The sequence below is a fragment of the Musca autumnalis genome, unplaced genomic scaffold (genome assembly GCF_047663935.1).
Source record: "Musca autumnalis isolate F117 unplaced genomic scaffold, ASM4766393v1 scaffold_2, whole genome shotgun sequence".
NCBI lineage: Eukaryota > Metazoa > Arthropoda > Insecta > Diptera > Muscidae > Musca > Musca autumnalis.
In genome coordinates, this window is record NW_027411755.1 from 11,426,525 (window position 1) to 11,454,110 (window position 27,586).

At 34.7% G+C, this 27,586-nt stretch overlaps 1 protein-coding gene across 1 annotated transcript; it reads right to left on the bottom strand.

Moving 5' to 3' along the window:
* Window positions 1-1,039: 1,039 nt before the first annotated feature.
* LOC141392131 (uncharacterized) lies at window positions 1,040-27,586 on the bottom strand. The gene is made up of 5 exons (XM_073965084.1): window positions 27,017-27,586; window positions 2,282-2,373; window positions 1,785-2,076; window positions 1,550-1,699; window positions 1,040-1,476 (listed from the first exon to the last, which is right to left on the bottom strand). The coding sequence occupies exons 1-5, from the start codon at window positions 27,237-27,239 to the stop codon at window positions 1,325-1,327; spliced, it is 909 nt and encodes a 302-aa protein (XP_073821185.1). The 5' UTR covers window positions 27,240-27,586; the 3' UTR covers window positions 1,040-1,324.

Consider the following 27,586-nt stretch of genomic DNA (forward strand, 5'->3'; position numbering starts at 1 on the left):
AAGAAACGGTAAATTACAATAATACAAAATAAAAGAATTAATAAAAAGTAGCAAAATTTGTCTCTGGTTTGGTTGGTGGTGTTGTGTGTGGTGGTTGTTAGTCAATAAAAAAAAAACAGCTCGCCAAAATTGTATTTTTTTGCTTTATGAAATGCAGAAATTTGAACCTTGGCAAGACTTTATGCACACTATTCCTATAATACAGTATTTTTTCTGCGTAGGAAATAGAAGGTCTGCATAGGAGGCTTTTATGATGAAGAAGACCTCCATACGAAGTTTCTATTTAATAAAACGCATCCATAGGAGACTTCTATGGAATAGAAGGCCTCTTTTGGAGGCTTCTATAGAATAGAAGGTATCCGTTTGGGGCTTATATAGAATAGAAGGCCTCCTTAGGGACCTTCGATGGTTTAGGCGGCTTTTATAGAAAGGAAGGTATTCTATGGAATAAAAGAAGGAAATAGAAGGCCTTCTATAGGAGGCTTCTATAGAATAGAAAGCTTCCATAGAATAAAAGGTCGCCACAGAAGGCTTCAATAGAATAAAATGGCTACATAGAAGCTTCTATGGAATAGAAGAAGAGGGCCAACGGAGGCGTTCTATTCTATAGATCTATGAAGTTGATATGGTATTGGAAAGAAGTTTCTATAAAATATGTCGAAACTACGTCAGAACAAGAAATTCAAAATCTAGAGAATTTATAAGAAAACCCAGTCCATATATTTATTATAGTCCTCATGGATATTGTAATCGGACGCTGCAAAGAATCGTTCAGAACACTAAAAAAACTCTGGTATGTGACAATATCATCAATATCCGAGGAAGACCTGCAACGCAATGTGAATGTCGTTGCTAAAGAAATGGGCAGAGGAATATTACGCATTAATACAAAGAAATCAGAGACTGTGAAAAAAGTCGATCAGACGATTTTGCAAACCACTACACACAGAGGTCCAGGAGGGATAAATATGTAAAGCTTAATTATCTCCTAAGAATCCATCCTTAATTACTCTCAGAAAATAAATGATTCCTTTTCAAATTGGTGGGTTTTTAAACATTTTATTCGTTTAAAACATTTCTTTTTTTATAATTAATAAATAAACAATAATAAGTAGATTGTGATAATACAAAGTATGCACTTAAACGCCTAAAACTTAAATTTAATTTATTTAATTATAATGCTGTGTGTTTGTGTAAATGTGAGTAGTGTTTTGTTTTTGGGGAGAAGGGTGGTATTAGAAAACAAATTGAAGTGAATTGCTTTGCTTAAATTACTATATAAATATTTGGTTTTTGTGGGTTCTTTCTCGTGGGGGCAATTGATTTAAGGTACTAAGAATTTCTCTAGAGGAACTTGGGCAAAGAAATTATTAATGTGTTCCACTAAGATGGGGGCCCATTGATCTCTGGTTGCTGGTATGCCAACACGGGTAATTTCGGGTAGATTTTCATTGACCAAATTCAAAATCATGGTGTCTGTGAAGGGCAAGAAATGTTGGTTATTATTGAAAAGAAAATAAAAATATTTTTTTTTAGAAAATCTACTTACTCAAATTACGATCTGAGAAAATACCATTGGCTATTATTTTGGCATTACCCACAGCCACATTGGCATTTAAACGTGACAATTGCAGCCGCATGCCGTTGTCGTCACTGTTGATAAATTTGCCATCAGTTAAGGCCACAGCTTTGACGTTGTCTAAAGAATTAGAAAAATTAAAAAAAAAATGTTAATTAGTTCCGTTATGTTGAGTTTGATACTATTGCCCTATACTTCCACTTACCAATGGTTATGTTGAATGGACCCTTGGGCACCAAACGCAATCCTCCAAATTTAACATCAGCCTTAAATTGTCCATCAGCTTTCAGTTGTTTAATCTCCAAACCCAACTTAACAATCAAGCTGTTGTCGGTGAAGTTACCAATAAAAGATTTGACTTGCAAATTGGAAATGCCATGAATTTGCATGTTTTTAATCAGTAAACCACCCTGAATACCTTCGCTGGCATAACGGAATATACCACGATTGTAATAATAAGGATCCAAGGAACCCATGCCATATTCGGGAAGTCCTTGCTGTAAGTATTGAAAAAAATACAACATTTTTATTTTTTCTTCTATTTGAAATGGCTGACTAAAGTTAACACATCTTGCAGTGGTGAATGTTGGAGTATTTTCAAACATTTTAAAAGCTTTTCTGTGGCCATTTGATTACACACATAATTACTTCAATAGCCTGGCTTGTAATGTTGTAATTTTTTCATTTTCAACTTTTAATTACCTTCAATTCGGGCAATATTTTCATAAAAAGACCTCGTATGCATTCATTTTTATTGGGATCACTAAGGGAGCAGGGGGTTATTTGTAAACGACCTGAAAATATATAGAAACAACAATAACAACAAAATTAAGTTACGTTTGATGTAGACGTTATAAAATCCTATGAAGTAATAGAAGAAGAAGAAAAGTTTATGGGGTTATTATAGCTGCATAGACGTAACATGTGGTGCAATGCTAATGTACAGTTATGGCCAAAAGTTGAATGGGTAGGGAATGAGAAACAAGGAGCTTGTAATAGGGGTTTAGGTTATTATCTCAATAGGAATTAAAATAATTATTATTATTATTATTATTATTATTATTATTATTATTATTATTATTATTATTATTATTATTATTATTATTTTATTACAATTATTATAATTTTGTTGTTATTATAACACTATGCAACACTGAAAATGCAAACAACTTCTAGTATGCATTTTTTGAAAGTACATATTTATAGTACAAAAACCCTAGTAGGGTTTTGTCCTGTCAGATCCAGTTCGGATTTTATGGCCTCATCTAAACCGGGCTAAATCTACACTTTTTTGCATTTATCAGGCCTTTATCTCAGAAACGTATAGGAATTTAGCCTTGCTGTCTTGTTAATATTGTAGCCCTATACTAGTGGAACTTATTTTTTGAGAAAACCACATAAGAAAAACTTCATCTAGGGCATCGAAATCTATAAAATATAGAAAATTTTACATTATTTCTGAAACTCTGGTCAGTATCGGCTAAACTGTTGGGAGTTGAACCAAGTAACCTTTTGCAAAAATCTTCCAAATAAAGTTCTCAACAATTCTTTAGAACATTCTGAAACTCTAAAATGCTTACTTCATGTTGTTTCAGTGGTATTTTGAATCATATCTTTTACAGCACGTATTTCAAACACAGTTCACACCAACAGTTTATTCTCGCATTTCGGATTTCACTACATTATTGACATTGTTATTAAATCGTCGTTGAAAAATGTACTGAAAACAACGGCATAGAGGCATTTTACAACCATGACCTGTTTTGAAGAGTTGTGTATTACATTCGGGTGAATATTTTTACAAAAGAAAATATTCAGAAAAATTAACGATTTTGGAGATACGGTGCGAAATGTATAAAAATTGTGGAATTTTTGCATATATTTTGAAATTTGAGGCAATAAATGTAGTTTTTCGGGTTCATTATTTCTCCAAATATTTTATTCTTGTCCTTATCTACAAATTTGCTTCAGAGGTCACAAGAAGATTCGCATTGATTTCAGAGATATAGCCCCGAATTTCTTTAAAAACTCAATATTTAACCATGTTTAGATGGGGCCATAAAATCCGAGCTGGATCTGACGCAACAAAACCCAACTAGGGTTTCTTGTGGTTTGGGTCTGTACTTTCAAAAAAACCTCAGTTCGTATTGTTTGCACAAGATCACCTTAAAAATGTTGCACAGTGTAATCTATAATATAATGTAAATTATATTCATTTTAATTATATTATTAATAATTATAATTTATAAAATTATAAAAAAGTGTAATAATTATATTTATAATAATCAATAAAATAATAATTATAAATAATTTTTTAATTATAATTAATTAATTTCAATTATTAACTACTTAAAATAGTTATTAATTATAATAATTATTTTTCATTAATTATAATTAATAATAATAATTAATTAATTAATTAATATTATACAAATTCTATTACGTTATTATTATAACCATTTTAATTATAATTTTATATTACTTTATTTATATTATAGTAACTCAATTGTAGTAATAATTATAATAACACTGTGCTACATGAAAAATTTGCAGGTGTTTTGATGCAAAAATTTGGTTCTGTGGGAGTCAATGGAAGACGAAAATACCTTTGGTTTCTTTGGGTAACAATCTTTTATAAGGGAATATATACAAAAAAACCAAAAAGTTAAAACACAAAAAGTGCCATAACATCTATTTTTCAACCGATTTCATTGATTTTTCGCATTTTGGAAAGCTAACTAAATTTTCTTCTTGCTATAAGTAAATAATTACACTATTTGGTATCTTCTACGCAGCCTAGAGCACGAGGAAAGGTATTCTCCTGTTTGTTAATGCGTTTTCGTCACACTTAAACCACTATAACTTAGCCATTTGTTAACCGATTTTGAAAATCGATGGCTTGTTCGAAAGACAATATTGTCCCCTTTCAAGGAGAAAATAGATATCCGTTGTGGAAAAAATTAGATCTGCCCGTTTAAAGTTGAAATTCCAAGAAACTCCGTTTTTCACTACATTTTCCTTTATAAAATCTAAAAACGTAGTGACCCAAAGAAGCCTTAGGTATTTTCGTCTTCCATGGGTTCCCACAAAACCGAATTTTTTGTATCACAATGTAATTAGCATTTTTTTTATTTTTTATATAATAATTACAAAAAAATTGTAAATATAATTATTTTCAATTATAATTTTATTCTATTAATAATTATAATAATTATTAATTGGGTGACGTAGGGGATGGAAGATACCAAGCAACGGTCCTGACCGGCTTTAACATAGCAAAGCCCAGGATTTATCTTGGTCCCTCTTTCATAACAAGTGGACACTGAACTCCCCGTGGTGTCACCTGGGGAACTGCCTTTAACACCCGTTAAAGGTAGTGAGCTAACATGTGCCGCGCGTTCACCCATAAGAACGTTAAAAACTTGGGTTTGGGCGTCCCCTAGAAAAACAGCCTACTATGAAAAAACGAATAATAAGAAAAACAACACCCTCTAAAGTTGACGACCCCCGCAAACGTTTTAAGGACCATGATCTGCGAATCTGCACATGGAATGTTCGCACTCTTTATAAAGAAGGTGCAGTTTACGCATTGGCAGATGTACTTGAAAAGTACAAGGCCGACATTACTGCCATACAGGAAATACGATGGAACGGGAAAGGCATCACAACAACACCTAAATGTGACGCACTTTATTATAGCTGCCATTACACAAAGCATGAGTTTGGTTGCGGATTTGTAGTTGGTCGGAGGTTAAAACATCTGGTCTCTAGCTTCACCCCAGTGAATGAAAGACTCGCTGCAATTCGATTAAAAGCAAAATTCTTCAACATCAGCTTTTTTTGCGCCTATGCTCCCACTGAAGACAAGGACGAACAGACCAAAGATATTTTTTACGTGCGCTTAGAAGAAACTTATGACCGTTGCCCTGCCCATGACATTAAAATTATACTAGGCGATTTTAATGCCAAAATTGGAAAGGAGAATATCTTTGGCCCAACAGTCGGGAAATTCAGTCTCCACAGTGAAACATCTGACAATGGTATGAGGCTGATAGACTTTGCACCTGTAAAAAACATAGTAGTTAGCAGTACCAGATTTAATCATCTCGATATTCATAAGGGCGCCTGGCTGTCTCCAGATCAGAAAACAAGAAATCAAATTGATCATGTTGTGATAGATGGAAGACATTCATCGAGCGTGTTGGATGTACGATCGTTCCGATCTACCGAAGAGAAAAATGCGGCATATAGGGCTACTTTACAATCAGTAGCAACGCGTAGCGCACGAGAGAGGTATCGGGAGAAAAGTAGAGAGGAGAAACGTCTTTCCCGCAGGAAAAAGAGAGAGATGGAAAAGCGGGAATGTGAACAAATCGAGATGTACAGGAGACAGAATGAAGTCCGAAAATTCTACCAAAGAGTGAAACATCAAACTGATGGCTTTGGAACTGGCACATCCTCCTGTGGAGACCAGCAAGGTAATCTGGTAACTGATACAGATGGCGTGCTAAGGATATGGAAAGAGCATTTTTCCAAACTGTTGGTATGCAATAGTAGCGAAGTCGACGAATATACCAAAGATCCAATCCAAGAAGATGGTCTTGAATGTATACCACCCAGCCAAGACGAGGTAAAGACAGCAATAAACCGGCTAAAGAATAATAAGGCAGCAGGAGCTGATATCCTTCCAGCCGAGCTGTTTAAAACGGGAGGCGACACGCTGATAAGGTGTATTCATCAGCTAGTTAGCTCCATCTCGCAGGAAGAACGCGTACCAGACGATTGGAACCTGAGCATCCTGTGTCCCGTCCATAAGAAAGGAGATAAGACTTTATGCTCCAACTATAGGGGCATAAGTCTTCTCCCTATCGCATACAAGATAGTGTCAGGGATATTGTGCGAACGACTAAAGCCCATGGTCAACGAAATAATTGGACCATACCAATGCGGCTTTAGACCTGGCAAGTTCACCATTGACCAGATATTTACCCTGCGCCAAAGACCCAAGAAGACCCAAGAGATGCAGATCGACACCTACCACCTTTTTGTCGATTATAAAGCAGCATTCGACAGCCTGCTACGTTCAAAGGTATTCCAAGCAATGTCTAAATTTGGTATCCCCGCAAAGCTCACAAGATCTTCAGTTAAAATAGGAAAGAACCTCTCCGAAGAGTTTTGTACCAAAAGAGGTTTCAGGCAAGGAGACAGCCTTTCGTGTGACCTTTTCAACATCCTGCTAGAAAAGGTTATACGAGAGGCAAACGTCAAAAGAAGTGATACAATCTACACCAATAGCCACATGTTACTTGCTTATGCTGATGATATAGACATCATGGGACGATCAGTAAAAGAAGTAACCGATATCTTTATGGAGGTCGAAGGAGAATCTGCTAAAGTGGGTCTGGCGGTAAAAGGCGAGAAGACCAAGTTGATGGTGTCGACGCGCAATGCGTCCATTGAGATCGGACGAACTGTTGAAGTTGGTTCCTATAATTTTGAGGTAGTAAAAGACTTCGTATACCTCGGCACCGTCGTAAACACAACAAACGACATCAGTTGTGAAATAAAAAGAAGAATTGTATTGGCCAACAGATGCTACTTTTAGCTAAAATCCTCAAAATACCGAAAATCAGGAAGTACCGTTATATGGGGGCTATTCCAAAACATCAGCCGATATAGCCCATCTTCGAACTTGATCTGCCTATAAAAAAAAATACTCCTGTGCAATAATATAGCATTCTAGCTCAATTATTTCGGACGCTAGAATGATTAAAACAGACGGAAATGGCTATATAGACTAAGATTTTTATCCTGATGAAGAATATATCGTCACCATAAATGCCCAAAGACGTGACCGACACGCAAATCGAAATTCGTTTTTTGATGGGACCTGATACATAAAGCTAAAATACATGCTCTGGCAAAATTTCAAGCTTCTACGTTAAAAAATACCGATCCTATGAAGAAATGGTATTTCGGAAAATGGGATAATATTGCAGATTTTGTTGTTATGACGGATCCCAAAACCCAGCCTTTCCGCGGTTTTGGTTTCATTAATTACTACCATTCGTGTAGGATTGATAATATCCCAAATACTCGCCCTCATAAGTTTAATTTTCCATAAAACAGTTTTTCATTTTATAACGTTTTTTGCTTCTCCTGTAAATTTTTGATTTTGAGGGTTACGTCTTCGGGCATTTATGGTGACGTTATACACCTAACATGGTCGCAAACGGAAAAACGAACTTAATATACCCTCCATTCTATGGTGGAGGATATAAAATCATACGGTGATCAACAAAAATGACTGACCGGGACGAAAACTAACACCCAAAATTAGAACCAGTTCCGCAAATGTTCAATACTTTTCCAGTTTGAGTCCGCTTCTCGGATCATGCTCAAATTTTAGTATATGGTGATCATGGTAGCAACATTATCAATTTTTTGGTAGGGGAAGACAATACTTCTATAGATATAAACACCAAAATGTTCCACTCTTTCATTCACCTCCCGCACTAAAGTTTTTAGTAGCATTAGTGTTGTTGTGACTACGCTATACTTTTATTCTCCATACATCTCTTGATAATGACAAGAATGTTCCTAAAAGTCTGTCCATGTGGATTTTTTTATGGTGTAGTCTGTGTCACTGCTTATGGCTCCACATCGCATACGAAAATTCTTTAAAATTAAGGATATCTCTATTCACGGTGCGCCTTAACTAAATTTAAATGAAGAGTGCTTATACCTGGGAAGTTTTTGCGGATTCTGAAACAACGATGTTCATAGATGAGAAAAATAAAAAAAAATCGCCAGAGGTATTTTCAGATAAACCGCGATAAAGTTCACATTTTTTGGACTTTTTTAGGTTTCCTCGATTTTGCTTGAAAACCGCAAGTCCTATCGAGATGGGATTAAAGAAAATGATGTAGCCGTGAACATTTTCGACAAGATTCGCCTTTATGACTTATTCGTACGTTTTACCATTTTTAAGATATAGAAGTTCTAATTAGGACAATACACTGACTGTATCGCCTCCTTGCAAAACACTGTCATGAAAGGTGGACCTTAACTAACTTTAAATGAAAGCCGCTTACATCTGGGAAGTTTTTGCAGATTCTGAAACAGCAATGTTCATAGATGAAAAAAATCCAAAAAACAAGAAAAAAATCTCTGGAGCGATTTTTAAATAAATCGCAGTCAAAGTTTACATTTTTAGGGTTTTTGTTAGGTTTTCACGTTTTTCCTTGAAAAAGGCAGATCCTATCGAAATGGGGCAAATGAAAATATTGTAGCTGTGACAATTATCCAGACGATTGATCTTCATGATTTGTTTAGATCACATTTTTAGGTTTTGTTACGTTTTCACGATTTTACTTGAGAACGGCACGTCCTAACGAAATTGGACTAGAGAAAATCATATAGCTGTAAAAATTCCCTACAAGCTTGACTTTTATATCGTTTTCCTACGTTGTACCATTTTTGAGATATATAAGTTTAAGTTGGGAAATTGTAGTCATGACATTGTTTTACAAGGAGGCGATACAGTCAGTGCATTGTCCTAATTTGAACTTCTATATCTCAAAAACGGTAAAACCTACTGAAATATCATAAATGTCAGTCTTGTAGAGAACTTTCACTGCTACAATATTTTCTTTAGTCTCATTTGCATAGAGCTAGCGGATTCCAAGGAAAATCGTGAAAACCTAAAAAACCCCTAAAAGTGTGAATTTTGACCGCGATTTACTTAAAAAGCCCTCCGGCGATTATTTTAGTTTTTTGATTTTTCTCATCCATGAACATTGCTTCCCAGGTGTAAGCTCCTTCCACCTGAATTTGGTTAAGACGAACCATGTTATTCTTTTCTGCTTGTGTTAAATACTGGAAGTGAATGACACATGTGTTCCACTTTCGAATCTTATTCCAAAAGAACTTAGATCCACGAGCTACACCTCAATATCTTAACAACAAATATGTGAAATAGAGCACAAAAGAATAATCACAAAATATTAATAATAACTCCATTATTTCCAAAGGTCATTAACTTTATTTATATTTTAACAAAATTCCCCTCAAAGAAAATCGTATTAGTTGTCATTACCCTCAAACTTTTCGTTTGTGTGTCTTTTTCCCTCGGTTTCTTTATTTTAGATAACAACTGCTACTATGTTTATATTCAATAGTTGGCGCTAGTGTGACGTAGGTCATGGTTTTATGATTATGTTGTGTTTTCTTGTTTTGGCCATGTTTTTGTTGTGACCCGGCCGGGGGTACATGATACTTGTTATTGTTGTTCATTCATCATTTGTTAACATTGTAATGAATTAACATTGAACCAGCAATTCGTTTTGATGTATGTAAAGAAACTTTACTCCATCTTCAGAAAAAAAAGTTCAATGTCGCTAGCGAAGGGGGTCAATGGACGTAAAGTATTTCATATTACAGTTTTGATTTTTGTTGACTACAATATGTTACTTAAAAATTATTTACAATGCATAATAAATATGTTGTTAAATTAAAAAATATAATAATCACATAATGAAACTGTTCTCTTTATATAAATGTCCTCTAATATAAAGGAACGAGTTTCATTTATTGTAATGATATGTGATACTGTCTGTCCAGTGACTCATTTCCTTTACATATTCCAAACACTTTGATTTGAATGAATTTCACATTAACATTTACTTCTGGTGTTTTCTTGTCTTTCATTTTAACACCTTGAAACAAAACCACTAATCGTTGACCCACAGGCACATCTGCATACTTTAATTTTATGTTTTTGTTTTTTTTTTGTCTCTTCTGCCTTCACCTGTTATTTTAATCATTATTCGAGTGACCGTTGCATTTAATGAATTCCAAACGGTTCAATTTGTATTTTAAATTGTGTCGAATTTTTGGAGTTTTGTTTTGATTTGGTTTTCTTCGTTTTTGCGATGTTTACAAAGTTTTCAGTGTCATGGTTAAAAATGTAGGAAATTGAAACAAATGTATAAGGGTGTGTCTTAATGGAAAATTTATTTGTTACTAAGGAAATATTTAGGACTTTCTATTTTTTATAAAGAAACCTTATTTTATGTATCAAAAATTATATTTATAAACAGACGAATTTATAAAGATAGTGCACACGTTCTCACAAATATCACTGAAAGAACAAGGGAGAGGGGGAGGGTTGCTACGGCACAGCGCTTGAATCCAATAGGGATTTATGAATGCTCTTCTAGGATTGTCTCAATGGTCAAACAATGTAGCATCCATGATTTTTCGGCCTTCGGAAAAACACAGCAGTGTTCTACTGAATGTGTCTACAGATTACGGATTAGAATTTCCTTAAGATATTTTGAAATCCTTTGGACACATTAGTGGGAAGGGAGAACCACGAAATAAATTTCCGTGTGCATATAATCTTTAGATCAAAGGATTCGCTATTCACATTCATTCACCCATTAAAAGGACAAAGAGAAATGTACGGACGGACGGCAACGACGGATATACAGTTGATCTTCTCTACAATGAATCACTTTTGAAAACAAAAAGATGAATTCTCACACAAAAGTCTCCGTATAATAAATTTTCTCTGAATGCTAAAGGCTGATATAACTGCATTGCAGAAAGTGCAATGGAACGGGAAGGTCGTCGCAACTATACCTGAGTTGACGCAGTGAAAGTATGGTAAGTTAAATTTTAGCATTGTAACAGGGACCACAACGACTATCTGCAATAAAACCCAGACGTAACTGCACTTTTGTTCAGGAAGTGTGTAAAGAAGTGGCCCTAAATATTAGAGCAGTTTGGAGTCCATTACTCCGGCTCGCCCTAGAATAAATAATGCTGTTGTAGTCATGATCACAAAGAATGCCTTCATCTTCATCGCGATCCGAGAAGTGACCTGCAACTGCATTAAAGCACAAAAGAGATATCCGAATATGGAATGGACCTACATAGTTTATCATAGAACATGATCTAACATGCTTTCGGCACGTATCGTGCCTATCAGCCATTTAAATTGAGATTGTTGTCATAACTTGCCAGGAAGTATGGACTTCACCAAGAAAAACATTATACCTCGAACTACATTTTAGCTACACATAAGTAAAAAAGTAACCTTTAGTGATGGTTGTATCCGAAACATTTGACCGATATAGACTTTCTTGGAACTTGATTTAAGTTTGGGAAAACCATTACGAGGTTCAAAGATTGTCGGTTTTTTTTATACCCTCCACCATAGGATGGGGGTATATTAAGTTTGTCACTACGTTTCTAACTACTCGAAATAATCATTGTAGACCCCACATACTATATACATATATTCTTGATCAGCGTGCAATTCTACATCGATATAGCCATGTCCGTCCGTCTGTCCGTCTGTGGAAATTGAAAGCGGGTTATTGAAAGCGGGCTATGTACCCAGCAAACCAAATGTCTGATGTCCGAGACGTCTGAACAATTTCGGAAGCAAAGTCGTTCAGATTTCGTTCCGATTTCTAAACGATTTTTCGGAGAGGAAATATTTTGAATGTATTAGTCCCATTTGACAACAGAATCGGTTGTAACTTTGTATTTTGCATTTCCAGAGGCTAAGAAAGATTTCTACCATAAAATGTTTATATAGGTCCACGTTTTGATATAGCCCCCATAGGACGATATATGCCGATTTTCGGTATTTTGAAGGTTTTGGCCTCATTATCACACCGAAGTGGCTGAAATTTGGTATTTAGTCTTCGTTTGGGGTATAAAACTTTCCCCCAGAAATTCGTAGGTATAGGTCCACGCCATCATATAGCCCCCATTAAACAGTACCTTCCGATTTTCGGTATTTTGAAGGTTGTGGCCACATTAATCCACCGAAATGACTGAAATTTGTGGTGGAGGGTATAAAAAGTTCGGCCCGACCGAACTTAATGCTTTTCATACTTGTTAGTTCTTCGCTGTAGGATTTTTAGAGGGTTTGGACCATTATATTAGGAAGTATGGATTATAGGTTGCATTGAGGAGCACAAGAACTACCTCTGGTGAACATTTCAAACCGATTTTCGAATATTCCTTAAGTTGCGCTCAAGCGAAAAATTGAAGTTGTTGGGGATCGGAGGATTTTTTCCGATAAGTTCATCTTCGAAATTGATTTGACATTGAGAGAAACATTACGAGATGCAAAGTTGGATCAATGTCATTCTGGTCTTCTATGGGAAAACTTATCTAATTACACTGTGTGTAATTTTTTGAGTCATGTTTTATTAACCATATTCTGACCCCACAGTGTGATAGGACACCAAAAATGAGAAGACACGTGTCTCGCCGTTTTTCCCTATCTCATCAACGCGGTTATATGACTCCAAAGGTTTGATGCTTTGATGTGAAAAGGGTCATTTAGTCAGGACTATATCTTCCAAACTGTTAGGAAATTTGAAATCATTCCTAGAATCTTCATATGTTCAAAAAAGTTGTTTGTTGAAATCTTAGGCACATTTTTGTGGTTGACGGTATCCTTAATTTTTGGGCGGTTGCTTATCTTTGGACCAGAGTCGGAGAAAAAGTATACAAATTCGATATTTTCAAAAGATTTTGCTATTTTTACCATTAAGAAACGTTCCTAGACATTTCGTATGTTTTAGAAAGTTTTTTATTGATGCCTTTGCTACAATATTGTGGTTGATTGTTTTCTTGAAATTTGAAGGGTTTAGCATCTATGGAGCAGAAGCCGAGAAAAGAGGATAAAAATCGAAATTGTTTTGCTATTTTGACCATTAAGATCGGTATCTACAGATACCGATGTTTATTGAAAGATGTTTATTGAGATGTGAGGTACATTTTTGTAGTTGGTTGTTTGCTTCAAATTTGATCGGTTTGATAGCTGTATAACAAAACTTGAGAAAAAATTGTAAAAGAAATTTGACTATGGCGAGTTTGACCTTGCAGATGAAGTTTGATGGATTATATGTGTTCACAATTTTTGTTCTTTAAGACAAGAGATACAACTTTGCCTCTGAGATTAACTCAAATTTCCTAACGGTTTGGAAGATATAGTCCTGACTAAATGACCCTTCTTACATCAAAGCCTCAAACCTTTGGAGGCCTATTACCGCGAAAGTTGATGAGATACGAAAAAACGGCTAGACACGTGTCCTATCTTTTTTGGTCTTCTATCACGCTGCGGTGTCAGAATATGGTTAATAATTTTCGTGTTGCACAGTGAAATCAGTATTTCGAGTCAAATTGCAGCCATTAGCTAAACAAATAAAAAAGTAGTTTAGTTCGGCCAGGACGAACTTTTTATACCATCCACCATAAAATAGTCTTAATTAAAATGGAATAATTAGTGTTTTTTTCACAATTTTAGGTGGAAAATTTTTTCGACCATCGATAGATACTCCAATTGCTTAAATTATCTAATCTAATCTAAAAAATGTGTTCAGCTAAGTGAAATGTACGGGACTATATCAAAGAGTCAACCTATTATTATAATTTTTGGTGGAAAAGTTTTATAACTGCAGGGAACCTCAAAAGTCAAATTGAGGGTAGTTCCATCAAACAATGTGACCCTCAAAATACCGAAAATCGGGAGGTACCGTTATATAGGAGTTATATGAAAACATGGACGAATTTTAGTGAAGAAGTTTCATGACCATTGAGAACTTTTAATGTCAAATTACTCCCGAAAATCGGGAGGTATCGTTATATGGGGGCTATACCAAAACATGGACCTATGTTTAACGATTTTTGGTGGAAAAGTTTCGTGATCATTGAGAATTTTAATGTCACATGAAAGCTAGTTCGGTTAAAAACTGTAGCTAAAATTCTCAAAATACCGAAAATCGGGAGGTACCCTTATATGGGGCCTATACCAAAACATGGACCTATGTTGACGATGTTTGGTGGAGAAGTTTCATGACCACTGAGAACCTCAAATGTCAAATTACAGCTAATTCGGTTAAAAATTTTAGCGAAAATTCTCAAAATACCGAAAATCGGGAGGTACCGTTATATGGGGGCTATGCCAAAACATTGACCTATCTTGACGATGTTTGGTGGAGAAGTTTCATGACCACAGAGAACCTAAAAAGTCAAATTGCAGCTAGTTCGGTTAAAAATTTTAGTTAAAATTCTCAAAATTCTGAAAATCGGGTAGTACCGTTATATGGGGGCTATACTAAAACGTGGACCTATGGTAACGATTTTTGGTGGAGAAGTTTCATGACCACTGAGAACCTAAAAAGTCAAATTGCAGCTAGTTCGGTTAAAAATTTTAGTTAAAATTTTCAAAATACTGAAAATCGGAAGGTACCGTTATATGGGGGCTATACTAAAACATGGACCTATGGTAACGATTTTTGGTCGAGAAGTTTCATGACTACTGAGAACCTCAAATGTCAAATTAGAGCTAGTTCGGTTAAAAATTGTAGTTAAAATTCTCAAAATACTGAAAATCGGGAGGTATCGTTATATAGGGGGTATACCAAAACATTGGCCTATGTTAACGATTTTTGGTGGAGAAGTTTCGTGATCACTGAGAACTTTGAATGTCAAATTAAAGCTAGTTCGGTTAAAAATTTTAGCGAAAATTCTCAAAATACTGAAAATCGGGAGGTACCGTTATATGGCGGCTATACTAAAACATGGAAATATGTTGACGATGTTTGGTGGAAAAGTTTCATGACCACTGAGAACCTCAAATGTCAAATTAGAGCTAATTCGGTTAAAAATTGTAGTTAAAATTCTCAAAATACTGAAAATCGGGAGGTATCGTTATATAGGGGGTATACCAAAACAAGGACCTATAGAATATAAGTTTGTTGATCACTAGGAACCCTAAATGTCAAATTATAGCTAATTCAGTTTGAAAATGTGACTAAAAACGAGCGGTACCGTTATATGGGGGCTATACCAAAACGTGGACCGATATAGCCCATCATCGAACTTGACCTGCCTGTAAACAAACCACGCATCTTCCCAAAATTTCAGCGTCCTATTTCCATTTTTGTGGATGCTAGAGGGATGTACGGACGGACTTGCATAGATCGACTCAGAATTGTACGCTGATCAAGAATATATATACTTTATAGGGTCGCAAATGAATATTTCAATACGTTACAAACGGAAAAATATACTTAATATATACCCTCCATACTATGGTGGTGGGTATACAAAATATTGGAGTAGACTTAGGAACAGCATGCAAAAAATATGGCTACAGACATGACAGCTCAAGTTTTGAGACTCCTATATTTAGCCTCTACCGTTTCATTTTCTCCCTTTAACTTTTCTATGAAGACTTCCTTAGGCATATTTTTAAAAGTAGGTTGTATCCAGCACATCTGTGTATATTTGCTTCGGCTCATCTATACAAATTCTCTTCTTATCGTTTGTATAGACTGTCTTCAAGTCTTCTATAAAGACTTTCTTCAGTTTGCTAAAAGGACACATTACTCGTAGAGCAACCGAACCTCTATAAAGACTTCCTTCGGGTTTTCTTTATAGGCTTCCTACATTTTGACTTAAATATCAAATAGTTATTCCAATTTTCTGTCGAGGGCGAGAGTTTTATTCGCGTTCATTCCCCAAACATAAATCTTTCTTATCAAAGATTAAATTAGTCACTGTAGTAGCATTATCTAAATTTTTATAATACGGAACGAAACCACATATTTATAACTGTGTTAAAAGTCAGTACTACAATCCATAATTCATATACATATGTTATTGACGTTGCCGTCGTCAATGTGTGACATACAAAAAAGCCGTTTGTCTCAAGTGGCTATAAAAGTCGTGAAATTAGTTAAACTGAAATTATGTACAATATCTGGTTTTTTGTGCTTCTCATTGAGGGTTATTTGTGATAAACTTGTTAACAATATTTGCCTAAAAAAAGTGGCATCTATAATTCGTTTTTGCATTATAATAAACAAAAAAAAAAACATAAATGTAAATATTCGCACATACACACACACTCACAAAAAGGGTAGGCAATGTGATGTTTACTTGAATTTTTTTTTGCTAAATGCTAAAAAGAAACTGACTTCGGATTTGATTGGACAAGAAAAATTGAAATTGGGTCAAGATCAAAAATGTTGTTAACTTCTGTTGGTTCAATGTACACTAGAGTTCATCTGAATAGGTTTGAATTTTTTTTCTTTTTATATGTTAAGGTATCTTCTGATGTGTTCGTATTACAGATCCATAGTATTTACTTTTTGAGAGTCCTATACCATGCCAACATTCCCAAGAAAAAACTTGACGGTGTTGCCATATTTTCGGAAAATATCCCAATTATAATAAAAAATGTACAAAAAAGTGTCCAATTTTTGCGATCATCTGAATAGGTTTGAATCAAATAAAATTGAAAAATTGTACTATCCAAGCAAATATTGCGCAGTTTTTTGGTTTAGTTTAGTAAAATGGAACATTCTGATAAATCCTACAACAAATTTGAGCCGCTTTATTTGGAACGTGGGTTCAATTCTCAACATGGAAAAGTTACCAAGAACTTTCAGATAAAATCAAGAAATATTCAAACAAAAACGTTTTATAAACTTGCTTTAAATGACTTTTTGATTTCGTTAGATCTCTTCTGAGCTTTGAAATTTGTCTGAAAGCAAATACAAATTGTAGCCATATTATTAGGATCGATAAAATAGAAAGGTCATTGAAAATAGTTGGTATTTTAGTTCAAGTTTCATTTTTTAACTATCCTAGCAGTACAAATTTAAGTATTATCATGCTCACAAATCCACCATAGTTGACCACATGTATCATAAATGTTCGAAAATTGGTCTGGAAGAATGTTTCTTCGACGACAATAAAGTAGAAAATTGTAATTCAAATTTAAGTCGAAGGGGGATGATATCACTGACTTTTATTGTGCTGTAATACCTTTATAGTTAGGTCAAAAAGTGTTTTTCTGTTCACAAGTCATAAAACAAACACGAATAAGTACAAAAGAATGAACTACTGAGGTTATACAGCACTATAAAAGTCGGCGATATCATGCCCCTTTGAGTTAAATTTGAATTACAATTTTCTACTTTATTGTCTTCGAAGAAACATTCTTCCAGACCAATTTTCGAACATTTATGATACATGTGGTCAACTATGGTGGATTTGTGAGCATGATAATACTTAAATTTGTACTGCTAGGATAGTTAAAAAATGAAACTTGAACTAAAATACCAACTATTTTCAATGACCTTTCTATTTTATCGATCCTAATAATATGGCTACACTTGGTATTTGCTTTCAGACAATTTTCGAAGCTCAGAAGAGATCTAACGAAATTAAAAAGTCATATAAAGCAAGTTTATAAAACGTTTTTGTTTGAATATTTCTTGACTTTATCTGAAAGTTCTCGGTAACTTTTCCATGTTGAGAATTGAACCCACGTTCCAAATAAAGCGGCTCAAATTTGTTGTAGGATTTATCAGAATGTTCCATTTTACTAAACTAAACCAAAAAACTGCGCAATATTTGCTTGGATAGTACAATTTTTCACTTTTATTTGATTCAAACCTATTCTGATGATCGCAAAAATTTGACACTTTTTTGTACATTTTTTATTATAATTGGTATATTTTCCGAAAATATGGCAACACCGTAAAGTTTTTTCTTGGGAACGTTGGCATAGTATAGGACTCTCAAAAAGTAAATACTATGGATCTGTAATACGAACACATCAGAAGATACCTTAACATATAAAAAGAAAAAAATTCAAACCTATTCAGATGACCGCTAGTGTATGTATGTGTGAGTGTTTCTACAATTGTGTACATATTTTTAAGAAACTTAACAAATCCCTTGGCATTATCTGTTAAGAGCCGCTGGAGTAGTTGAAATGACATTCATTGAGGAAATAGGTTTGTATTTCAAGTCTTGCCTTCAATTTCTGATTGATTGCCAAAAATTAAACTTGGATTTAATTTTCAAAAAAAAAAAAAATTAAACCACAAATTCTCCGTAATCTGAGGCCAAACTTAACACATTTTTAATATGTAAAGTTTGTGCCTTAAGTCTTTTGTTTGATTGCTTTACTTTCGGTTTAAATGTTTCGGAACATTACCAAAATAAACACAAAAATGATTTCAATTGAAGGTCGCTTTGATGAAATTTCAATACAAAGCGAGATACTTGTGTTGTGATGGCTACTGCTGCTGTGTCTACCACCTACCATTGATGATTTATTTATTTTTTTAAACAGATTTTGACACCTTATTGAAAAAAATTGACACCTTTTTTGTAACCATCACAGCTATGGCTGAGCAATGAATGTTTTATTTGTTTAAGAAATGTTAACAATGTAACTCAATGTAAATCGTGTAAGTACAGTGAAACATAGACAGAGATAAGGATTTTACAGGGGCTCTTTATAAGAAAGAAATTCAATTCTGAAATTTTACTTTTTTGTTAGAGAAACTATTTAATCTTCAGTATTGGAAATCTAACCCAGACGACCATCCCACTTTATCTACTCTTGAAACCTTCCACAATTGGGAAGCTTCACTGTATATGTGCTAAAATTTGTAATAATAATTATTAATTTATGTTCATAAGCAACTTAAAGGGGTTTGATTACGAAAATACTTAGTGAAGTAGAAAAAAACCAACTAAAATACCAAAATGCTAAGGAATAACAACAAAATATCCACATTTTCTTGTTTGCTTCATAAATCCATTTGTTGCACTACAAGTACTTTGTACTATCCAAACAATCTACCACACCAATCATTCAGTTATTTCTTTGTATGTGTTTGTTCCACACACTTTTTGTTTATTTTTTTACCGGCTTCAACTTTTCATCAACTTGTTTCTGCTGGTCTTTTTAGAAGCTTTTTGTTGATGGCTTGACTGACTTTTGATGTTTCTCTTTTTCTGTTGTTGTTACTGCTGTTATAGTCAGTCTGTCACCTCATTGCCTTTGTCTGCGATAGGTGATGAAAGACATTTGAAAACAAGTAACTGACCTACATCAATTGAAGTTGTGTTGTGCGCTTAAATTTGCTTTGTGTCGGAACTTTTAAGCGGTTTTTTGTTGCAAATTTGAAGTAACGTTGAGTTATTTGGAAATTTGGTTCCTCACATAAATTGTAGAAGGAGAATTTAGAAATAATCTCTTAATATTTCGAAAATGTGTTGGAATTTTGAAAAGAAACAAAAAAAGAGTGCAATTTTGAAACCTCATAGCTCATGAAAAAATAAAAAATTTCCCGTAAATATTTGTTTGAATATCTTATTACGTTGCTATACGTACAAAAATGTGTTGAAATAACTTTTTTTATATTAATTAAGGCTCCTAATTTTTTGGTATTTAGTACTTCGACGATTGAAAGAACTTTTCTATTTTAAACAAGTGAGAAAAGCCTATAGTCCGTACGGGGCCGGCTATGTGATACCCTACACCACTACCTCTGTCTTTTCACTCGAAAACATTTCTTTTAGGGAGATACAAAAGTTTTCACCTATCTGGCTTTTATACCAAATGACTTTAGGCAAACTGAACCAAAATAATTAATATTTAATTTATATTTGACTACTATCGACATCACCAACATCAATATCCCTGTGAGAAGATTTCGTGATGATCCGACCTGTAGTGGCTTCTTCCTCCGTAAGACCTCCATTAACCCTCGAAATTTCGTGAGGATCCGATCAAAATTGTGACCATTTGTTCAAGAAACTTGTTTGTTGAAATCTAAGGTACATTTTTGTAGTTGACTGTATCATTAATTTTTGGGTGGTTGCGTATCTTTGGACCAGAGTCGGAGAAAAAAGTATAAAAATTGGATATTTTCAAATGATTTTTACTTTTTTTTACCATTAAGAACCGTTCATAGACATTTCGCATATTCCAGAAAGTTGTTTATTGAAGCCTTTGCTACAATATTACGGTTGATTGTTTTCTTGAATTTTGAACGGTTTAATATCTATGGAGCAGAAGCCGAGAAAAGAGGATAAGAATCGCAATTGTTTTGCTATTTTGACCATTAAGACCTGTTCCTTCAGTGTTCGTATTTTCTAGAAAGATTTTTACTGAGATCTGAGGTACATTTTTGTAGTTGGTTGTTTGCTTCAAATTTGATCGGTTTGATAGCTGTATAACAAAACTTGAGAAAAATTTTAAAAGAAATTTGACCATGGCGATTTTGACCGAGCACATGAAATTTGATGGGTTATATGTGTTCACAATTTTTGTTCTTTAAGACAAGAGCTACAACTATGCCTCTGAGATAAATTAAAATTTCCTAACGGTTTGGAAGATATAGTCCTGACTAAATGACCCTTTTTACATCAAAGCCTCAAACCTTTGGAGGCCTATAACCGCGAAAGTTGATGAGATAGGGAAAAACGGCGGGACACGTGTCTTCTCATTTTTGGTGCTCTATCACACTGTGGAGTCAGAATATGGTTAATAAAACATGACTCAAAAAATTACACACAGTGTAATACCCCCCCCCCCCCACATAATGGTGTAGGGTATAAAAATCGGTGCTATAATTTTTGAGCTAGAGTGGTCACCAGGAACGTACGCAAAAAATACAGGTTCAGTATTATGGGAAAGGAAGTACATTAAATGCAATGTCTATTGAACACAATGTATTAAGGGTTTTTTCGTGGACCATCACTGCAATTACCAAAATTGTTTAATCATATTAAACATTTGTTTTTTGCTAAATAGGAGAAAGTAAACAAGTAAAAAAGTGTCTGTCGGCTTTGCCGACAGATATATACCCTCCGCCAATATGAAGCGAACCTTTCACCTGAGGACAGATCGAATAAATTTAAGGTCTCTTCAGAATTTCGTGGTCCTTTTTGGACATTTGAATTTGCCGACAAAAATGTGGATTAGGAATTAACTGCACTAAGACACAAATGTTGAACTTTTGTAGGGCAGGTACCCTTAGGGAGGACCGACATGGGCCATTTTAGAAGTTAAACTAAACTTTGATAAAATATTATGAGATCCAAAGTTTGGACTAAATTGGTTGCCCCATTTAAGTGATATCGACCTAGCATTTTAGTGACATTTTTTTTTAAATATTGGGGAGAAGTACCGAATGTTGTGGACCGGTATTGCCCATGAAACTAAGTTTGGATATAATATGACGAAGACCAAATGTTGGACCAAATCGGTTGAACATTTGGAAAGTTATCGTGCTCTCCGACCGCCACATATGGTGACATAGGGGTTTTTTACACCTTTCGGGCTGTTTTCCCAAGAAATATCGACTTACCCTGAAAAAAACTTTTACTGTCGTAATGGAGGTAGCGAATGCAAATTGCTTCAACAAAAATCAAAGTGATTCGAGAGCAGGTCTTAAAGTGAACTTATCCGAAATTTTGTGTGAGAGGTACCAGAAGGAGTAGACAAATATAGTCCATATTCGAACCTGATCTATATCTGGTAGATATATTAGGCTGTGCAAAGTATGGATTACATCGGTCACTCCCTTCAGAGTTATCGTGCGCAAAATTTCGTACATTTTTGAAGTTTTGTGGGGGAGGTACCTGAAGGAGTGGACAGATATAGCCCATCTTCGAATTTAAACTATGTTTTGATAAAATATTACGAAGGCCAAGTTTTGGACCGAATCGACAGATCCGTTCTAGAGTTATCTTGTGCTCCAACCACTACACAAGGTGTCATAGGGAATTTTTGCACCTTTTCGGCCATTTTCTCAGGAAGTATGGACTTGCCCCTGATGAAACTTATACCGTCGTATGGGGGAAGTGAATACAAGTTGTTGCAGCAAAAATCAAAGCGATTCGAGGGCAGGTCCTAAACTGAACTTATCCGAAATTTTGTGTGGGAGGTACCCGAAGGAGTGGGCCGATTGAGTCCATATTGGAACCTCATCTAAGTCTGGTAGAAATTTAACGATGTGTATGGACCAAATCGGTTACTCACTTCAAGGGTTATCATGCCCGCAAATTTTCCGAACATTTTGGAACTTTTGTGGGGAAGGTACCGGAAGGAGTGGACCGATATAGCTCATCTTCGAACTTAAACTAAGTTTGGACAAAATATTACGAAAGCCAAAATTTGAACCGAATCGGTTCATCCGTTCGAGAGTTATCGTGCGCACCAGCCAGCCAGACAGACAGACTGACGGACATTGCTAAATCAACTCCAAATTGTCTGAAACACATTTCGTCCAAACATACTTGGGGTCTAAAACCATTATTTCGATGAGGCACATTTTGCCCGTATGAAAGTGTATATACTCTTTCTAGCCTAAAGGCTGACGGTATACAAATATGAGACAAGTGTGTCGGCGCTTTTAATGTTTACAGCGAAAAGTAACCAAAGTAGCCCGGGCAAGTTCCGCCCATTTTAAGTTTTTTTTCGAAATTTTCGAGTTAAGATAGCTTGTAATCCTTGAATTTTAGGTGCATAGTGTCTTTGGCAATTTTACAGAGGAGGATGTGGGAAATATTTATGTTAAAAATTTTAACCCTCATGCGGTTCATCAAAGGGGTCTTTTTGGTCATTCCTCCAAAATCTTTCACAAACTCCTTTAAAATGTGATCATATCTACAAAATTGTTCGCCATAAAATTTTCCTATAGGTCTTAGAATACACCAAATCTGTAAATCTTATCTAGTCGCCAGGAATCTCTAAAAATGAAAAACAAAATTGTCCCAGAATACATCATTTTAGAGAGATGACGTCAAAGACAAAACTATTCTTCGTCAAATTTCACTATTGGTTACCAAAGAAATGAAATGTCTATTTACATTACATATCATGAAAATATCAGTATCAATTTAGCTGAAAAAACATGAAAATATTTCCCAATTTTTTTGATGAAATTTTTTTCCTTCTTTTTTCGACTTGATACATGAAAGTAATACGAAACTTGGTTCCAGGTGAAAAGTGTCAAAAGATGAAAAATTCTAGACAAAATTTTACTGTGAATTTCAGAATAAATCATATATCTAGGTATACTATTTCCTTAAAAAAATTAGATTACAAATTTATACATATTAGGATGAAATTATTTGTTTTAATTTTGAACTGTTCATTTTACATAATTCCATACTGGATCAAAATCTAGCAAAATACTACCTTTTTTGGGAATATTGTTAAAGAAAGAAATGTTCCAAATGAAATTTCACTATGAGTCTCTGAATAGAAGAAATCTGTAACCATAACATATAACATTCTTAGCAGGCTATGGAAGAATTTCATGATATCTTAACTTCAATAGTTTGAAAAAGAAAAAACTAGAAATGATCGGAATTTGCCACGCCTACTTTGGTTACTTTCCGCTGTAGGCTTTAAAAACGCCGATACACGTGTCTCGTATTTTTAGCTTTACTTCATAATCAACTCAGTTTTCCTTGTAATTTTTTTGGTTGTCGCACAGTGTTATCAACGAGTCCACCCCGACATATTAGCTCAATGATATGGGAACTAGTTTTTACATCTGAGTCTGAACGGCGTGCTTTACGACACCGGTTGTACTGAAGTTTTACATGATTTTACACTGAGTGCTATTTTTGCCACCGTTGAAAATGTGCAGGGTACAGAGTGCACCACGGTGGTGTCGTAATTAAATCCTTTTTCCTCGATGGAACTAATACTTCTACATGAATCAGATGCAGACTAGAAAATCCCCAAATACGTGTTAGATTGGGTGACATGACTTAACGCTAGAAAATCGTTTTTGACTTTGTGTTTGTTGTTGTTGTAGGGCGGTATATGCCTGTCCAAGGGAGAAAAAGCCCTGCTCAAAAATGGACGATTTTCCAATTTTGGTTTTTAGATTTTCGTCCACAATAATGTTGTGCCTTAAAATCGCCGGAGGTATTTTCCAATAAATCGCAATTTATGTTCACATTTTTAGGGGTTCGTTAGGTTTTCACGATTTTTGCTTGGAAACCGCGAGACCTATTTAAATGGGCCTAAAGAAAATGTTGTAGCTGTGAAAATTCACCACAAGATTGGCCTTTATGATATTTTTGTAGGTTTTACCGTTTTTGAGATATAGTAGTTCAAATTGAGACAATGCACTGACTGTATCGCCTCCTTTTAAAACAATGTCATGCACGGTGCGCCTTAACTAACTTTTGATGAAAACCGCTTACACATGGGAAGATTTCGCGGATTCTGATACGGCAATGTTCATAGATAAGAAAAATAAAAAAACAGAAAAAATCGCCGGAGGGATTTTTAAATAAATCGCGATCAAAATTCACAATTTTAGGTTTTTTTAGGTTTTCACGATTTTGCTTGGAAACCGCTAGTCGTATCTAAATGAGTCTAAAGAAAATGTTGTAGCTGTGAAAATTCTCTACAATGTATGAGTTATTTTTTCCTAGGTTGTACCATTTTGAAGATATGGAAATTTAATTTGGGAAATTGCAGTAATGACATTGTTTTATAAGGAGGCGATACGGTCAGTGCATTGTCTCAATTTGAACTTCTATACCTCAGAAAGGGTAAAACCTACGAAAATGTCATAAAGGTCAATCTTGTGGGGAATTTTCACAGCTACAACAGTTTCCTTAGGCCCATTTAGGTAGGACTCGCGGTTTCCAAGCAAAATCGTGAAAACCTAAAGAACCCCTAAAAAGGCAAACTTAAATCGCGATTTATTTGAAAATCCCTCCGGCGATTTTTTTTGTTTCTTGATATTTCTCATCTATGAACATTGTAGTTTCAGAATCTGCAAAAACTTCCCAGGTATAAACACCTTCCATTTAAAAATAGTTAAGGCGCACCGTGTACTTATTACTGTACTCTTTGAGAATTAGTATCAAGTTAATTGAACTGTATATTGACCAAACTTAATTGGAATATTGAAAAAACGAGGCATTAACTTAATTTTTATACAGTTTTGTGTTTGTTAATTTTTTGGATTCATTCTTGAATACGAGTGCTGACTCTCTTTTTTTTTTGACATTAGTAGTAGTCTAAAGATTCTATTTTCAAAATATCAGCTGCATCTTTCCGCATCTTTGGAAGTTGTTCCCAAAATAATAAGGATACCTTACAGGGTGTTTTTGTAATTTTTTCAAATGGGCAGGTAATACATTTCAGCTTTTTAAATATATAGAAGAGACATTGTGCGGTTCAGTTATATGAAGGATACGTCCAAACGTGGTCCTCAATGTAAAATTTGGAAAATTCAGCCATTTTGATTGATTATTACGGCTAGAGCCCTAAAAATACAGAATATTGGGCGGTACCGATTTATGGGGACAACATCAAAGGGTGGATCTACATTAATCGACAATTTTCTGGGGGTAGCCTACCTCCAGAAATTATTAAATGGCATTTCTGCCATTTCGAATTAATAATTTATATAAAACCTTCAAAATTCCGGAAATTGGGCGTTAGCATTATATTGGGATCCTATCAAAACGTGGATCCCAATTCAAAAAAAAAAAAATGTAAGAAGCTTTTCTAACACTAGGGAATAGCGATGGTCAAATTTTAGCCAATTTTGTTGAAAGATGTGGTCAAGACCCCCAAAATGCCAGAAATCAGGGGGTACCGTCCTAAAGTTGGACCTATATTGATTTTTTTTTTGTTTTTTTCATTTGTGTTGCTAAACTAACCTTTACTGAAAATTTCGTATTGATATCTGTACAGGAATATTTGGATTCCGACCACAGGGGTATGGGAGGAGAAGAATCATATCCGCTTTAAAGGATTTTTGACACAATTCTGTTTATTATCTTCACAAATGTCCTGCGCCGGAAATCAAGAAATGTTCATCTACTAGATTTTCTAATTTATCCATATTTTAAACATTACAAATTATTACGAAGATCTGTGAACATTACTAATTTTGACAGTATAAATCAAAAGACTTAAGACACAAACTTGTTTCATTCATTTACAAACAAACACCTTTGATTTCCTATATCGATTTAAAACAAAAACAAACAATATTTACACACCGCCAGCCACACTGGTAACATGCCACAAGTTTTCAAAGACCACAATAATTTTGACAGATTTTTATCATCGAAACAAACTATGTGGAACCACTGACACAACAACTTGCAAATGCCAAAATCACACAGAGAGCGCACCACACCGCGCCGTTATTAGGCTGGTTTTCCTTCTCGAACTATTTTTGGTTTTCATTGTTAGGTTTTTGTTTAAGAAAAACATAAAACTGGAAATAGGCTTTGGAAAACTTTGGAACATTTACATTAAAAAACCTGAATTTTTCACAAGTCACACACACACACACAAGTTCCTCACAACACAGCCTGCACTTTGGTCTTATGTAAAAAGAGTTAACACCAATTTTGGTTTTCAAGTTCTTCAAGCAGAAAGGAAAAAACATTGAGAGGAAAATTGCATAAACCATGCGTCACATTTCCTTTACATGTTTTTCTTGTCACGATTTTCAGTTTCATTTCGTTGGGGGTTTTTTCGTTATTATAACATGGTGTTTCGTTAGTTGTTGTTGCTGCTGTTATTATTTACACACTCACTTGAACTGAATTCCTTTTGTTGATTGCTGTCATCATCATCCGTGGCGGTACCCGCCGCCAATTCACTAGGAAATGCTAATAAACTATCAACATTTACCAAAGAGGATGTTGTTGTTGATGTTGCAAATTCCTGAGTATTGGGCAATGAGGCAATGGCTGCCAGGGAACTTCCGATTAAGGCCAGCGTAATGGCCAACACAGATTGCAACATAGCCAAATGCATCTTTAACTATTTTTTTGGTTTCTCTTTATTTCTAGGCACTAATTCTAATTGTTTTTTCTTTATTTTTTTTACTTTGAATTATTTCGTAATTTGTGTTTTTTTTTTTCTATTATTTTTTTTTTTATATTTTCCCGTCGTTTCTGTTTGCCTTGTTTTCTTCTTGCTGTTCACTTCACTTCTGTGGCAAATCTTGAAATGTTTCTTTACTCAGTTTTATTTATAGTTTTTATACTTTGTGTCCAAAAGCCACCGCAACATTAAAACATTAAATTTCGTAGTTGTTGTTGTAATTGTTTTCTTTAAAGTTTATCTTTTGACTGGGTCTAGTTGAATGGGCCTTTTTCACT

Excerpts from the sequence above, each read along its gene's own strand:
- LOC141392131 (XM_073965084.1), bottom strand. The coding sequence starts at position 27,239 with ATGCATTTGGCTATGTTGCAATCTGTGTTGGCCATTACGCTGGCCTTA. Across the intron at positions 2,077-2,281 it reads AAATATTGCCCGAATTGAAG|CAAGGACTTCCCGAATATGG; the intron begins GTAATTAAAAGT and ends CAATACTTACAG. Across the intron at positions 1,700-1,784 it reads TCCATTCAACATAACCATTG|ACAACGTCAAAGCTGTGGCC; the intron begins GTAAGTGGAAGT and ends CTAATTCTTTAG.